Source organism: Ochotona curzoniae, unplaced genomic scaffold, assembly GCF_017591425.1.
Source record: "Ochotona curzoniae isolate NIBS_2020 unplaced genomic scaffold, NIBS_Ocur_1.0 contig_605, whole genome shotgun sequence".
In the NCBI taxonomy this organism is placed as follows: Eukaryota; Metazoa; Chordata; class Mammalia; order Lagomorpha; family Ochotonidae; genus Ochotona; species Ochotona curzoniae.
Window position 1 is genome coordinate 5,195,519 of NW_024466491.1, and position 14,500 is coordinate 5,210,018.

The 14,500-nt window shown below is 59.7% G+C and overlaps 2 protein-coding genes across 2 annotated transcripts in view; both read right to left on the minus strand.

The window, feature by feature from the left end:
• LOC121163398 (coiled-coil domain-containing protein 130-like) overlaps positions 1-14,500 on the minus strand; it is a 469,842-nt gene that overhangs the window by 401,031 nt on the left and 54,311 nt on the right. The gene's annotated exons all lie outside the window — the stretch shown is intronic.
• LOC121163325 (plasmalemma vesicle associated protein) lies at positions 1,709-9,317 on the minus strand. The gene is made up of 6 exons (XM_040990833.1): positions 8,846-9,317; positions 7,137-7,233; positions 6,327-7,048; positions 5,085-5,142; positions 4,847-4,949; positions 1,709-2,209 (listed from the first exon to the last, which is right to left on the minus strand). Exons 1-6 carry the CDS (start codon positions 9,212-9,214, stop codon positions 2,203-2,205), a joined length of 1,356 nt encoding a protein of 451 aa, XP_040846767.1. The 5' UTR covers positions 9,215-9,317; the 3' UTR covers positions 1,709-2,202.

A 14,500-nucleotide genomic window follows, 5' to 3' on the forward strand; every position in this document is an offset into this window, starting at 1 on the left:
AGGATTACTGCACCCACTTCTCGCGTGGGGAAATGCAGGCTGAGATGGACTTGGTCAAGGTGCGCGTAGCTACTCTTGCAGTCTTGACCTGCTGGGGCGCCCGCCTGGGGTTGCCTGGTACCCACCCCCAGTCCCCGGGAGCAGGGGACATCTCCAGGGCTCCAAGGGTCCGGGACAGGGACGTTCCCATTTCCTTGGGCGGGGGGTGTCTTCAGCTCCCCCTGGCAGGGCTGGCTCTCCCCTCCTCCTCCTCCCCTTCCCAGGCCTTCCCCCCCAGCTCCCCCAAGCCTGGCAGGGAGCCACAGCCAAGGGTTTCCGCAGCGACCGTCTCTTGCCCTGGGGTTTCCTGATCCCGGAAATATCGCTCCTTTGTCCTCGCAATGGCGCTGCCAGCCCTTGGCTTGGCTCCTGACTCACCCGGCCCGGCCCAGGCTCTGCAGCAGTGGGGGCTGCAGAGGACCTCCCACCCAGAGGACCATTTTTAAGTAACTTTTTTTTTCCTTGAAGGTCTTTTGGTTTCTTGAGTATTGCGTTGCTAAAGGGATCTGCTCCAAGCAGTGGACACACAGAGCAACCCGGCTGAAGACACAGCCTCCAAGCACATTGATTTAAAAGGCGGAGTTGGACAATCTTCCAGAAACTGGCTCACTCTGCAAATATTGCAATGGCCAGGGCTGGGTCAGGCAGGAGCCAGAAGCTTCTTCCAGGTCTCCCATGTGGGTGCAGGGTCCCAAGGCTGTGGGCCGTCCTCCACTGCTTTCCCAGGCCACAGGCAGGGAGCTGGATGGGAAGTGCAGTAGCCGGGATTCGAACTGGTGTCCAGCACAGCACACACCAGCTAAGCCTGCAACACCACGGCACCAGCTCCTGCAGCTCTGATTCTATCACACAGAGCTCAGCTTATTTCTGGAAGGATCTTGTTAAGAATTACATCTCGGGCCCGGCGTGGTAGCCCAGTGGCTAAAGTCCCTGCTGGGATCCCATATGGATGCTGGTTCATGTCTCGGAGACCCCGTTTCCCATCCAGCTCCTTGCTTGTGGCCTGGGAAAGCAGTAAACCAGCAGATGGAAGATCTATCTCTCCTCTCTGTAAATTTGCCTTTCCAATAAATAATCTTAGGAAAATGATCCCTGCCAGGTCCTATGGGGTTAAAAAACTTTGTGCCGTCTCCCCATCTTCCCCGGCAGGTGTCCCTGCTGCCTTGGGGTGCGTCTTCCCTCCCTCCGGGGGGCTGTGTCTGCAGACAGCGCTGCCCATGGTGCCCTGCTTAGAGCGGTAGGGCCAGTGTCGGACTCCAAGCACTCGGGGAGTGTTTGGGAAGCTGTTATTACACTCCCACGGACAGCAGCCATCCTGTCACTCCCCCATGCCACTTGACACCTCAGGCACGGGGCAGCTGGCGCTTCAGAGAAAGCAAAGCTGGTGTTTGAAACAACAGGGTCTGGGGGAGGGCATGGGCGGGGTTGTGGCGAAGCGGGTTAGGCATTAGTTTGCATCCCACGCGGGTGCAGGGTCCCAAGGCTTTAGGCCGTCCTCCACTGCTTTCCCAGGCCACAGGCAGGGAGCTGGATGGAAAGTGGAGCTGCCGGGACTTGAACTGGTGCCCCCGTGGGAGGCTGGTGAGACACATGGCAGGTAAGACTTGGTGCAACACAACATCAGCTTCCTAACCAGGGAGCCAAAAGCCAGCCCGAGGGCAAGGAGGACTCAGGGAATCCGCTAGCATTTATTCAACGCTGGTGGTGTACATACACGGGGTGGTAAGTGTGCGAGGAAGAAGGCAGCCCGGGCCAGCAGCCTGCATGGGGGGCCTTGTCACTGCTGGGCCAGACACGGGAGGCCTGGAAACTCTCAGGGCGCTGGACACTTCCCGTTCTCACCTCCCAGGCCCAGCAGGGCAGGGGCCACCGAGATAAGCCAGCCGGACACAGGGCCAGCGCTGGTGGGGTGACAAGATGATGGGGTGCAAGCGGGCGTGTGCGTGACGGGCGCTAGAACAGGATGCCACGCCGTGCTGCGGGACATCGGGGGACTGCGTGGTGTCATCACGCGGCCGGGGCTGTGATGGGGTGTGTGTGTATGTTTTGGGGGGGAAGAGAAGCGATGGCCTGACTGCCACCCTGGGCCTTGGGGGGGGTGCCGTGCTGTGCCCCCAGCATCCGTCCGCAGGTGGCAAGTCCGGGGTGCCACGGGCAACCTTCTCAGCCACTAGAGGGGGAAGCGAAGAGAGGAGAACAGCCAGTTAGATGCACGCAGCGGTGAGGCTGGCTGTTTCTCCAGCTCCACCTCTCAAGGTCTGGCTGGGGACACCGCTCCTGCACCCCAAGCCTGTCTCCCCTACCAGACCCCTCGAGAGGCTCCCCTCCATCTCCTCTCGTGCACACAGAGCTGACGGGGCACCCACTGTCCACGGATTCCCCCGGGACAGGCGCTTCATGAACAGCCTGTGCCACTCTCCCTCCTTTGCCCTCTGTAGCTCTCCCGTGCCATCCGGACAGCAGAGATCCAGCAATGCCGAGCACCTGCAGGTCTGCTCCCTCCACGAGCCCGGGAGGGCCCCCTCCTCCTTTCTCAGCCTCACCAGGCAGTGCTCCCCCGGGGGTCAGGGGTTAGCATGGGACTGTTTCCTGATGGAGATGGGGGGGAGGGCAGGGGCTGCAGCCAAGTCCCACTTCCTCCAGCCCCCTCCTCCCTTCCTTCCCAGCTCTTCCCAGGGGCCCGTGCAGGCCTTAACTTCTTCCTCTCCTCCTCCTGGTCTGCTGGCGCTGGGCCCCCTTCTCTGGCTCCAAGCCCTACAAGGGTTCTTCACTCAGCAGGGGAGGCAGGCCCAGACCTACCACTGCCCACCCTGGACCTTGCTGGCCATCGGAGCCAGTCCCCAGGACCTCATGGCAGCCACTGGCACCTCCCTGCCCACCCCCCAAAGGCTGGCACTCAGCAGACCAGGGCCTTGCCGTGGCCAGACACGCCACCTGTGCCCCACTCCACAAATGCTTCCCCAGGCCTCGTGGAATCACTCAGGCTCTCACATTGCTTTTCTCTCTGGCCCTCGCTCCCCAACAAGTCTGTATTCATCTGCCGTATGGGGCGCTGAGCCACACGGGGTCGGGGTCTCTGCGCAGTGTCCCAGGCCCCCAGCTACCAGCAGCTGTTCAAACTTCGGAGTTTGTAATACTGTGAATTAACCCACCGGCTGTACTGTCAGCATCCCACAGGGGCGCCGGTTCAAGTCCCGGCAGCCCCACTTCCCATCCAGCTCCCTGTCTGTGGCCTGGGAAAGCAGTGGAGGACGGCCCAAAGCCTTGGGACCCTGCACCGCGTGGGAGACCCGGGACAGGCTCCTGGCTCCTGATCAGCTCAGCTCTGGCCGTTGTGGGTGCAGGGACCCGAGCCCTTGGGCCGTCCTCCGCTGCTTTCCCAGGCCACAGGCAGGGAGCTGGATGGGAAGTGGAGCAGCCAGGATTCGAACCTGCACTCAGAGGGGTGCCAGCGATGATTTAACCTGCGGTGCCACAACTTGGGGCCCCTGTCGCTCTGCCTTCCACATAAATAAAAGAACTTGAAGGGGGAAAAAGAAAGATTAAGCAGGCATCACTTTACAGGATCCCCCCAACCATCGCTGTTGATTCAAGACCAGGCAGAAGTTCAGAATCAGAGTCCAGAGTGCTCACCATTGCACGATGGAACCAGAAGCACAAAATGAAGGAGTGAACCGAGGCAGAGCTGCCGGCACTCCCCCACCCGGCCCTGGCTCGGCCCCCTTGTCCACCCAGCCAAGGTCAGTCAAGGTCAGGGACCCAAGAGGCTCAAGTGGGCATTGTTTGTGTGAGAGCTGAGGACGTCATCAGCAGTATATACACTGTCAAGAGCTTTCCCGGTTCTCAGCGGAGGCCCCGAGAGCCCCTGGCTCCCCGCTAGGTGACCCTGTGACTGGACCCTTGCCCTGGGGCCTCAGTGTCCTGCTCCGTGAAGTGGGGACAGGAATAGCAGCATCTTCCTTACTCTCAGGGCTGCGGGCCAAACTGCGCACAGAGAGCAAGATTGATGGTCCCCGTGGGGGAGGTCCCATCACGTCTGCAGGCTTCCCCTCGCCTGCCCAACTCCGGGGCCTGCACTGGCGGGGGCGGTGGGAAGCTGAGGGCTCCCCGTGAGTCACCAGAGCCCAGGTTGAGGGGTGCAGGTGAGGCTGGGCCCATCCCACAAAGTCAGCCTGTGTTGAATGTCTGCTAGTGAGAGCCTGCTGGCTGGGTGGCTGGGTGGGTGGTCACGGGACTTGAGACGCCCCCCTCTGCAGCCCACAGTTGCCAGGACGGCTGGGGGCCCCGCCTGGAAGTGGGACAGGCTGTTCTCGGGGTAGCAGCCTGAGTCACCTTCCGTGTGACGCATGCCACAGGGCGCCGAGGGCCAGCGGATGGCTGGGGCCTCGGGCCGGGCGGAGGGGCCCCAGGCACGGAGCCACCATACTAGAGCTTGTGCCAGACCCCATTGAGGCCCCTGCCCCGCCCCGCCCTGCCTGCCAGCACAGGGGCCTTGCTACCCACTCCTCCTCCTCCAGGCAGGCAACAGCAGGTGCTTCTGCCTGGCTCTCCCTACCTACCCCCTCCGGGGATCAGCTCCTCCGCTTGCCTGTGTATGGGGGCGAAGGGCTCTATCACCAGGGTCCTGTGTCACAGTCGGCCCCTGTCCCATCTGCCCAAAGCCTTAAGAACCATGTGGAGCTCATTGCAAGCCCCGTTGGGGACACGGCCTCCAGCCAAACTCTGCTCCTCTCGCTCTGCCTGCCAGACCCCTGAGGTGGAACGGCCTTGGTCCAGGGTCTGCCTGAGCCCCCTCAGCATACCTTACCTGGCAGGGGCAGGAGGAGGAGGAGGAGGGGCGGCCACACTGCTGGATGAAAGACCCTGTGACTCCAGAATCCGCTTCTTAAATTCCTCCAGGCCTGCGGGGTCTGTGGAGAGGGGACAGGTTCAATCAAGGTAGCAGAGACGCCCCCACAGCCTTCCCCTGGCCTCACCCCCCGACTCCCTGCCACCTTAGCCCCTGCACACCTGCCCGTAGCCCCACCCACCGCCCCATCACTCACCGAAGGGTTGCGGGTTGGGGGCACCACCCATTGGTTTCTGTGCCAACACTGGCTGCGACTGTGGAAAGAAGGATGGAAGCAGCAGGTTGGCAGCAGCCCAAGCCCCTGACCTTGAGTTCTCGGACAAGACCTGCCCCACGCTGGGTCCTTGGGGACCTGGGGCTACAGCCAGGGTATGGTACTATCACCCCGTCCACATGGAGTTGGGTGTACCTCCCGCCTCGGTCCACCCAAGGAGGTCATAGTCTGGGAGTGACCTTAACTGAGTCCACCCCAGACCACCTGCCCCAGGCCCCAGCGATGACCGCTAACAGACTGTGTGAGCAGAGGGCGTCTCCCTTGGTCCTGGACACGACCCCTGGAGGTGCTAAATCCAGTCTCAGCATGGAGCACTCCTTGGACTCAAGCTGGTAGCTCCATCCAGGCCTCCCCATGTCAGGGGGCAGGGACCCAAGTAGCTGAGCCTCCATCTGGTGCCTCCCCGGAGTGCTGGGAAGCGGAAGTGGAACTGAGATGTGCAGCCAGGCCACTCCAGTCTGAAACGGGGTACCCCGGGCTCCTAACGCCTGGCCCCTGGCCACGGCCTGGGAGTCCCATCACGACAGTCAAACCACCCTCCATCCTGGGCCGTACATCAGCTCACCCCACACTTACCAACCCCACGTGCCTTCCAACACAAACACATCCCAACCCAGAACTTGCCCCAAACCCACGGAAACTCTAACACCAAAACTCACTCCAAAACACTGTCCCAAGTCCACCCTACGCTCCGATCCTGCCTTGCCCCCCAGAACCACGCTCCTGGGGGCCAGAGGCCCAGCCAGTGGCCAATCCCACGCTAAGTGCCCCTATCACCGCCTCCATGAGACCTCAACCCCGGCCAGGTTTTGTCTCTCCCCGCTGTGCCCCTGCACCTTGCAGGTACCATGGCAACACCAGTGCCACTCCAAATCTTAACAGTGCCCTCTGCCTCCAGGCCTTCCGCCTACTTCAAACTTCCCGGATCCTGGCACCAGCCCAAGCTTCAAGTTCAAGTGGACACTTGGCCCAGCAGCGAAGGCAGCCTGCGGCAGCCCAAAACTCACATCAAGGGGCCTTGCCACACCAGCTCCCCATGCAGGCCCACTCCTGGCAGGCAGCAGCAGGTGTGACCATGGGCTTAAGGACACAGCCTCCTGCCCACCCCCTGCCACCAAGGCGGGAGACCCAGCTGCAGCCCCCCGGCTCCCGCCTGCAGCCCACCTTGGCTCGGATACATGTGTCCAGGGAGTTCTTGGTCACGTCCCACTGCAACCTGAGCTGCTCCACTTCACGCTTCCTCTGCTCCAGTTCCTTGAGCAGCTCGTCGCGCCCCTTACGCAGCGCTGCCTTCTCCTCGAGCGCCAGCTGCATCTGCCGCTGCGTCTCGCTCTGGAGCTTGGCCTCCCGGGCCTGCGCCTCCTTCTCGGCCTTCTCCTGGGCCTCCTGGCTGGTCTTCAGGGTGTGCTCCAAGGCCGCCTTCTGGCGCTGCAGCTCGGCATTCTCGTGGGCCACGCGTTCGATGCCCAGGCGCACGCCGCGGATCACCTCCTCCACTTTCTTGATCATGAAATCGGGCAGCTGTTCACACATTCTGCGGAGGTTTAGGAAATAGTCGGGGGTCAGCGAGTAGAGGCTGATGCTCAGGCCGTTCAGACGCTGGAGCTCGTGGGAGAGCAGCGAACTCTCGAACGCCTTCAGCAGGCCTTCGTGTAGCTTGTCCTTGTCCAGCATCAGGCACAGGCCTTGCACCTTCTGCAGCTGTTGCTCTGCCAGCTGGCGTGCCAGCTGATGCTGCCCCAGGTTCTTGCCGTGCTCGGCCAGCTGTTCCTCCATCACTCGCTTCGCCAGCACCAGCCCCTCCTTGTCCTTGGTGCATATCACTCTCTCCTTGGTCAGCTCCAGCTCTAACATCTTGCCCTTCTGGTCCAGCGTGGACATCAAAGCTGCGAAGACAACGGGCCGGGGTTGGGAGCTGCTGTCAGGGGAGTCCCCCACCGCGCCACCCACCGTGTCCCCCGCCATGCCACTCACCATTACAGCTCTCGTTGTCTTTCTTCAATTGTTCCTGGCATTTCTGCTCGCTGACGATGATGGCAGCCATGTACTTCATATGTAATGCATCGGTGACCTGCTCGCCAGACAAGGGTGGGGGCACGGGAGAGAGGTGAGCAACCATTCGGGGCGCCCCTGGGACACCCAGATGGCATTGCTCTTCCAAGAGAACCCCTGAACTGGCACAGTGGTTCAACTGGCTAATCCTTCACCTACAAGCACCTACTGCCCTTGTGGGCTGAGCCGATCTAAAGCCAGGAGCCAGGAGCCTCTGCCGGGTCTCCCACACAGGTGCAGGGTCCCAAGGCTTTGGGCCGTCCTCCACTGCTTTCCCAGGCCACAGGCAGGGAGCTGGATGGAAAGTGGAGCTGCTGGGACATGAATCAGGGCTGCTAGGGGATGCGGACACATGCAAGGCAACGATTTAGCCACTGAACCATTGCCCTGGGCCCACTTACAGGGTCAGGGACCTCCTTCTGAGGTCTGAGGCCAGCGAGCCGTCTTGCTTTGGGGTTCCAGTAGAGGGAGGACGCTGGGACTTAGCCTTAGGGTCCCAAGGGGGGGCGGCCCAGGCCATGATCGGGGGCTGGGTGCCTGGAGGCAGGGACAGTGTCCCATGCTAGGGGTTTGTGGGGTGGATACAGCAGCTGTCAAGGGCAGCAGCTGCAATGTGGGCTAGAGGCAGAGTCCCTCTCTCACTGAGCGAGGTGCATCCCTTTCCTGGGGACCTGGGAGGTGGGAGACAAGGTCCTGCCTGGGACAGGGTCGAGGGGGCATGAGGGAATTTGGGTGTGTGTGACTCAGCCTGGAGGTCCAGGAGCTTCCTGGATCTGCCCATTTGGGTAGGCTGTACCTCTGGGTTTTAGGTTGGGGGTCCAGGGGCTCCCCGTGACTGTGCTTGGGGGAGTCTTACCTCCTGGGCTTCAGGCTTGATTTCTCATCAGAGCCACGAGTAACAAAAAGCAGACGGAAGCCTTGGTGGCTGCCATGCTGCAGTGGCTCCCGGGTCACACTCAACAGGAATTCAACCCAAGGGCCAGCCATGGGTCGGGCATGCATTCCTTGTCCTCCAGCAAGGGTACCCAAGGTGGCGGGGTTATGAGGTGTGAGCTCGGGCAGGCGGACAAGTGTCCCCGGGAAGGGCAACACCAAGGATCTACCAGTCACAGCACCACCAGTCGCCCTGGCCGGCAGGCAGCACAGAGGGGACGGATGGACGCTGGTGGGCACCGGAGGCCCCCCTGGATGTCCCAGCAATGTGTTCGGTGTTCTCTGGGGACTTTGTCGTCACAGAAACCACAGTAGGAGACATGGCTAACAGGAGTGACCGCATGCCAAACACGGCCTGGGCACTGCAGACATCTGACATTCCAAACAGGACCCACCAGCCAGGTTAGAATTAGTCCTGGCTTCGCTCCTAAGACTCACACTCTAGGGAGTCAGGCGGGAGGGGAGGCACCTCAAGGACTTGGGGGTCTCTGCACCCACGTGGAAGACCCAGAAGAAGCTCCTGGCTTCAACCTGGCCCGGCTCCGGTTTTTGCAGCCATTTGGGACAATGAACCAGCGGATGGAAGATTCATTCTCTCTCTCTCTCAGGCTCCTCCAGGGGCGGGAACTGAGGCTCTGAGGCACAGAGAGAGGACGCAGGGTGTGCCCCCGTGGGGGGCTGCCCCGGCAGGGTCTTACCCGATCAGTCTGGCACTGGCGGAAGCTGGCATTGATGCGGTCCAGGTCGCGGCGGGCGCCCAGCAGCATGTGCATGATGGCCTCCTTGGCGCGCGCCGTAACGTTGAGCTCCTTGGTGAGGTTGGTGCGCGTGGCCGTGAGGCCCAGCACCTGGCCATAGAGGCCGTCGGCGCGGCGCTCGGTGGCCTGCAGGTTGGACTCGGTGGCCACGTGGACGTTGCCGTAGATCATGAACAACACGAGCCCCAAGATGATAAGGAACTGGATGAGCGACACGAAGAGGAAGAAGTAGCGCAGGTAATACCAGCAGCCGTGCGAGGCGCCGCCGGCGCGCGCGTACGGCCGGTCGCGCTCCACGCTCAGCCCCATCGCGCGTCCGAGGTCGCCGGGCAGGTGCCGGAGGAAGGTGCGCTCGGCTCTGCTCAGCCCAGCTCGCCTCGCCGCGCTCTGCGGGCCCCGCCGCGGGCGGTGTTTAGATGACTCCTCGGAATACTTCCTCTGGCCGTCTCCTTCCTGCCGGGGAGGAAACGGGGGCTGCGGGTTATCACCACACTCCCACCGGCGGCTGCCAGGGCCTGGGGTGGGGGGAGGATGAGGAGGGAGAGGTGGGCGCGGCTGGAGTTTGGAGGATCCAGGTCCCCGGGGTGGGGCTCTGGCTGCATGCACCCCTGGGCTTCCTGAGGTTGCCGCATCCCCTTGTGCTGTGCCAGCCCCCACCCCACCCCGGGGTGCCCCTGTCCTTAGCCACAGGTCACATTGTATCTCATCTAATCAAAACAAGCCTTGAATGCCAAGAAGGGTGAAGTCAGACCAGGGGAAGGGGCAGGTTGAGGGGGGGAGAAAGGGGGTCTCACTCCTCCCTCCCAGGGTAGACAAACAGTGGGCGCTCCAATATTGCTCCAACACGGCCCGAGCTTGGCCGCTAGTCGGGAGCTCAGGAGGCAGGAACCCCTGGAAGAGTGGACTGGACCTGCACCCTTGCTGGCCCTCCTCCATGAGGGGGTGAGCTGTGAGGAAGAGCGGGATGCTGTACCCCAACTTCCACCATCCAGATGGGACAAAGGGCTGGGACTGGGGCATCCCCCCCCTGCAAGAAGGGATTTACTGCAGGGATTTACTGCTCACAGCATTTTGGGGTGGGGGGCGAGCTAGGAAGGGTGCAGGGCGTGGTCCCAGGCAGGATGCCCGGCAACTTGGGGAGCAAAGGATTCTGGGTGTGTCTTCCTGCTGCGTCCGCACCCTAATACACAATCAGGGGCTCCCCTAGCATCCCCTGTTTGTTCTGGAATTCAGGATGCTAGGGCCCCATGTGCCAAGCAGGCCAAGGGAGGCCAAGGGACAGTATCACCCGACAGGGAGACCCTGGGGGTCCGGATTTTTTTCTAAGATGCACACACGTTTCGGCATTCGTTTCCAAATTTCTTTTGTTTTTGTACCCAGTGAACACACCTCTGAGGGTTGTTTCACCCAGCTGGTGGACGTGGCCTGGTACAAGTTCTGTCCATTTCCCACCGCGGGCACAGGCAGGCTAGGGCTCAGACTGAGCTCCCCCCACCCCCCACTCCCCATCAGCCAGGGTCCTGGAATGTGTGGGGATGGGCTGGGAAGGAGGAAGTGCCAGGGGTGGGCAGGAAACCCCTGTCTGCCCTTTGACCTTTGCAACCAGCCGCAGATTCCGGAACCTTCCTTGCAAGTGGGGGAAGTGGGGGGCTGGGGGCTGCAACCCGTGCCCAACCAGTGGTGTCCTCAGGTTGGCCAGACCCACCCAGAGCACCCCAAAGTAAGGTGGGGTGAGGGTGCCTCCCCAACAGGAACAGAGAATGGCAGTGCTGGGCAATCCAACAACTGCCTGACCCCAGCACAAGTCACTTCCCCTCTGGACGCTGCCAGTTATGAAACGGCCACGTGTGGATGTCAGGGTTGTTTGGCTTGCACCAAAAATACGCACAAAGGTGTCTCCTGTGTTGCATAAACTCTGTTTTCTTTCTCTTTTTCCTTTTTTTTTACGTGCAGATTTGTTCTATGTATTTGAAAGGCAGATCTTCTACTCACTGATTCACTGGCCAAACGGCCACAATGACCGGAGCTTGTCCGAAGCCAGCTTTGTCTGGGTCTGCCACGCGGGCGCAGGGTCCCGAGGCTGTGGGCCGTCCTCCACTGCTTTCCCAGGCCACAGGCAGGGAGCTGGGTGGGAAGCGGGGCAGCCGGGGTACATACTGGTGCCCAGATTGGATCTCGGCACTTGGAGGTGGAGAATTAGTTAGTTGAGCCATCACATAGGCCCCAAAACAAAAGAAATCTTTTAAAACATAAGCTAAAACTGCAGGGGGTGAACTCAGGTTGGGGACGGTGCCAGGACGATGTCAGGGGATGTGACCTCGCTGTGCACTGTGGGTCTTGGGTATTCCCAGTAGACAGGAACTTCAAATGGGTGTCTGGAAAACAGAATTGAAAGACAAATGGTTTGGGCCCGGTGCAGTAACCTAGTGGCTAAAGTCCTTGCTTTGCACACACTGGGATCCAATATGGGCCTGGGTTTGAGTCCTGTATAGTCCATTTCCCACCCAGCTCCCTGCCTGTGGCCTGGGAAAGCAGTGGAGGATGGCCCACAGCCTTGGGACCCTGCACCCGCGTGGGAGACCTGGAGGAAGCTCCTGGCTCCTGGCTTTAGATTGGCTCAGCTCTCAGCCACTACTGCGGCCACTTAGGGAGTGAACCAGCGGGCAGGTCTTTCTGTCTCTCCTCCTCTCTGTAAATCTCTTTCCAATAAATAAATAAGTAAATCTTTTTTTTTTTTTTAAAGCAAATCACAAGTGGTTTTGGTGCCGGAAAGCAAAATCTGCAGTTCAGAATGCTACTTTCTATGAAGTGTGTGCCGGCTCACACATACACAGACACGCGAGTGGCTGGAGAAGGAAAGGAGAGGTGTGCAGCAGTGTGGACCGATGGTCTCGGTCTGAGAACCAGGATTGTAAAGGCGACACGCGGTGAAGGGGATTTGGGAGGGGCGCAACCTTGGGCCTGGGAATTTTAAACCTCCAGCAGCCTCCCGGCGGCTGGCGGGTCTCAGGACGGGGCGTCTCATGCCTGGATTCCGGACGGCCGCCATGGGCACATGGTGAGCCGTTCCGGGCCTGCTGGGTTCCAGAGGCTGCTTCCTTTGGGGTGAGTAGACCGAGGAGGGAGGCCTCTGGGACCCGGCAGGTCCGGCACCCAGCCACCGCCCTCATTGGGCGGTGAAGGGGATTTGGGAGGGGCGCGACCTTGGGCCTGGGAATTTTAAACCTCCAGCAGCCTCCCGGCAGCTGGTGGGTCTCAGGACGGGGCGTCTCATGCCTGGATTCCGGACGGCCGCCATGGGCACATGGTGAGCCGTTCCGGGCCAGTGCGCCATTGGTGCCAGGCTCCGCCTGCTGGCCGCCCGGCTGGGGAGCTCTGGGTATTTGGTTCTTTGATTCGCTGCTTAATTAGCTCCAGGTTGAACCCATTGTGATTCTCGGACCTCAAACAGGCAGTAACTCTTTCTTTGTAAAAGTTGTATTCACTAATAATGCTGGGCACCAAATACCAGTCCATGCAGAAGCCTGGGCTTGGGGCTTGTCCTGCAAAAGTAGCTCCAACGGCTGGCTAATGTGTCAACTGGTAGGGAACAGAGTAGATCTGGTACGAATGAGCAAACCTTAGCCCACAAGTAAAACTAGAAACCAGGAGGGAGCAAAGGTCATGCCAAGCTAGGCTCTTGTACCTACTGGTCTGCAGGAGCCAGGGACACGAAGCCACAGTGTCTAAGGCAGAGGTCGGGACAGGTGAGGAGCTGTGCCAAGCTGAGTCAGAGCAACCACTGGCATGCGAGTGATCTATGGCTGGGAACAGACCCGGTTGGGGAGCAAAGGGGACAACCCTAGCTGGGCTGAGGTTCCCACAAAGAGGCGCGTGGCCTGGAAGGGGGGCTGCGTTCTGATCTGGATACAGTTGTAGTCTCCCTTGGCACAAGTGTGGACTGGGATTGGATGCACCGAACTGGGCTGGACCCCGACTCCCCCTGGTGTTCTGGAGGACCAGGGCAGATGTGTGATAGACTAGGCAAGGTCTCAAACCCCTACTGAGCCATGTGTGAGCCATACGTAGGTATGGACAAACCATGGCTGGGCTGGAACATCCAACAGCAACAACCAGATTGGGTGGAAGGCCAGTCAGGAAAAGCCACAGTTCCTGCTATGACAGGAGGTGGACTGAGTAGGGTTGGCTCATGGACCCACTGGTAAGCGTGTAACCTGGCATTGGGAGAGGTTCTGATGGAGGAGCCTGGGCAACTCCTCTGGCAGGACACAGACCCAGCAGGTAAACGCAAGAAACATGATAGGAAACAGCCCAGAAAAGGCCATGGAAAGCTACCCACTGGCATACACTTGGCAGACGTGGGGGCAAGACCAGGCTGAATCTGTCCACGTCATCCACTGGCAAATCTGGGCACCAGTGTGGGTTGACCCAGGTTCGGTCGCAACAAAGACTAGTGCACAATATGGAATGCCGAGGTGAGGTTGCCTGTACCAGAGGGGACCGCAGCGTCCAACCAGCCTGAGAACAAGAAAGGAAGTAGGCAGAGCCAGCAGGGGAATAAGGGAGGGTTCCTTTGCAGGATAGCTACTTCCGCAGGAGAGCATGGGCTGGGATGGGGGCAGACCAGACTAGGCAGAGCTACCACACCTGCGTGCCTCATGTGGACTAGATCAGGGAAAAGCCGGGCTGGGCTGATTATTCCTACTGGTGCAAACAGAATTAAAGTGGGCGAGGTTTGGTTGGGCAGCAGTAACTGGAATCTGGGAGTGGGAGAGGCCTGGGAGGGCAATAGTGGGCTCATCCCTCTTGGGTTACCACTTCCACGGGAGGACATAAAACTAAACAGTGGCTGGGGTGGAATGGGGTGTGGGACAGACTGGATTACTGCTACACTTACTGGCAAACCAGGGTAGGGGCGGTCCTGGTGGGGGTTATTGTGGGTCGCTCCAACTAGGCTGCAGCTCCCACTGGTTTAGGTGAGGACCAAATATGTGTGGGGCAGAACCAGGCTGGACCGCAACACCCATTGGTTCCAGTGGAAGTCGGGAGTGAAAACAGAACCAACCCAGCAATTACAACCACCAGCTGATTGGAGCGATGGATGGTGCCTGGCCCTGTACTTGTTAGCATATACAAGAAGTTTCTTTGGAGATCTTCCTAATCTAAATGCTGGACTCAGAACCCTAACGAAGAAAAAAGAGAAGACAGAACAGGTCAACCAACCATCTCAGCTATGATGGACTATGTCAATCAGTGGATTTTTCAAAGACCTCATAGTGCTTGGAGTGGCAAGATTGACAGCGATTCATAACTGTTGCAATATCAAAACCACTCGAGCAAGAACCTCAGAGCATGCCCTACACCCGGGACTTGGGGAGGGTGGGAAATTGGGTGGGCCTTCTCCCTTAATACCCCCCTTTTAAACATGAAGGTAACAATATGGAAAACATACTAGTATTATCCACTTTCCTGTAGCCCTTGAACCTTCTTACTCTAAGTATGTGAAGAATGTCAAAATTAATTTTACTAATAAAAAAAAAAATTGAAAAGTAAAGGCGACACGACCTAGCGAACTAGCGTGTTTACCCCACAGCA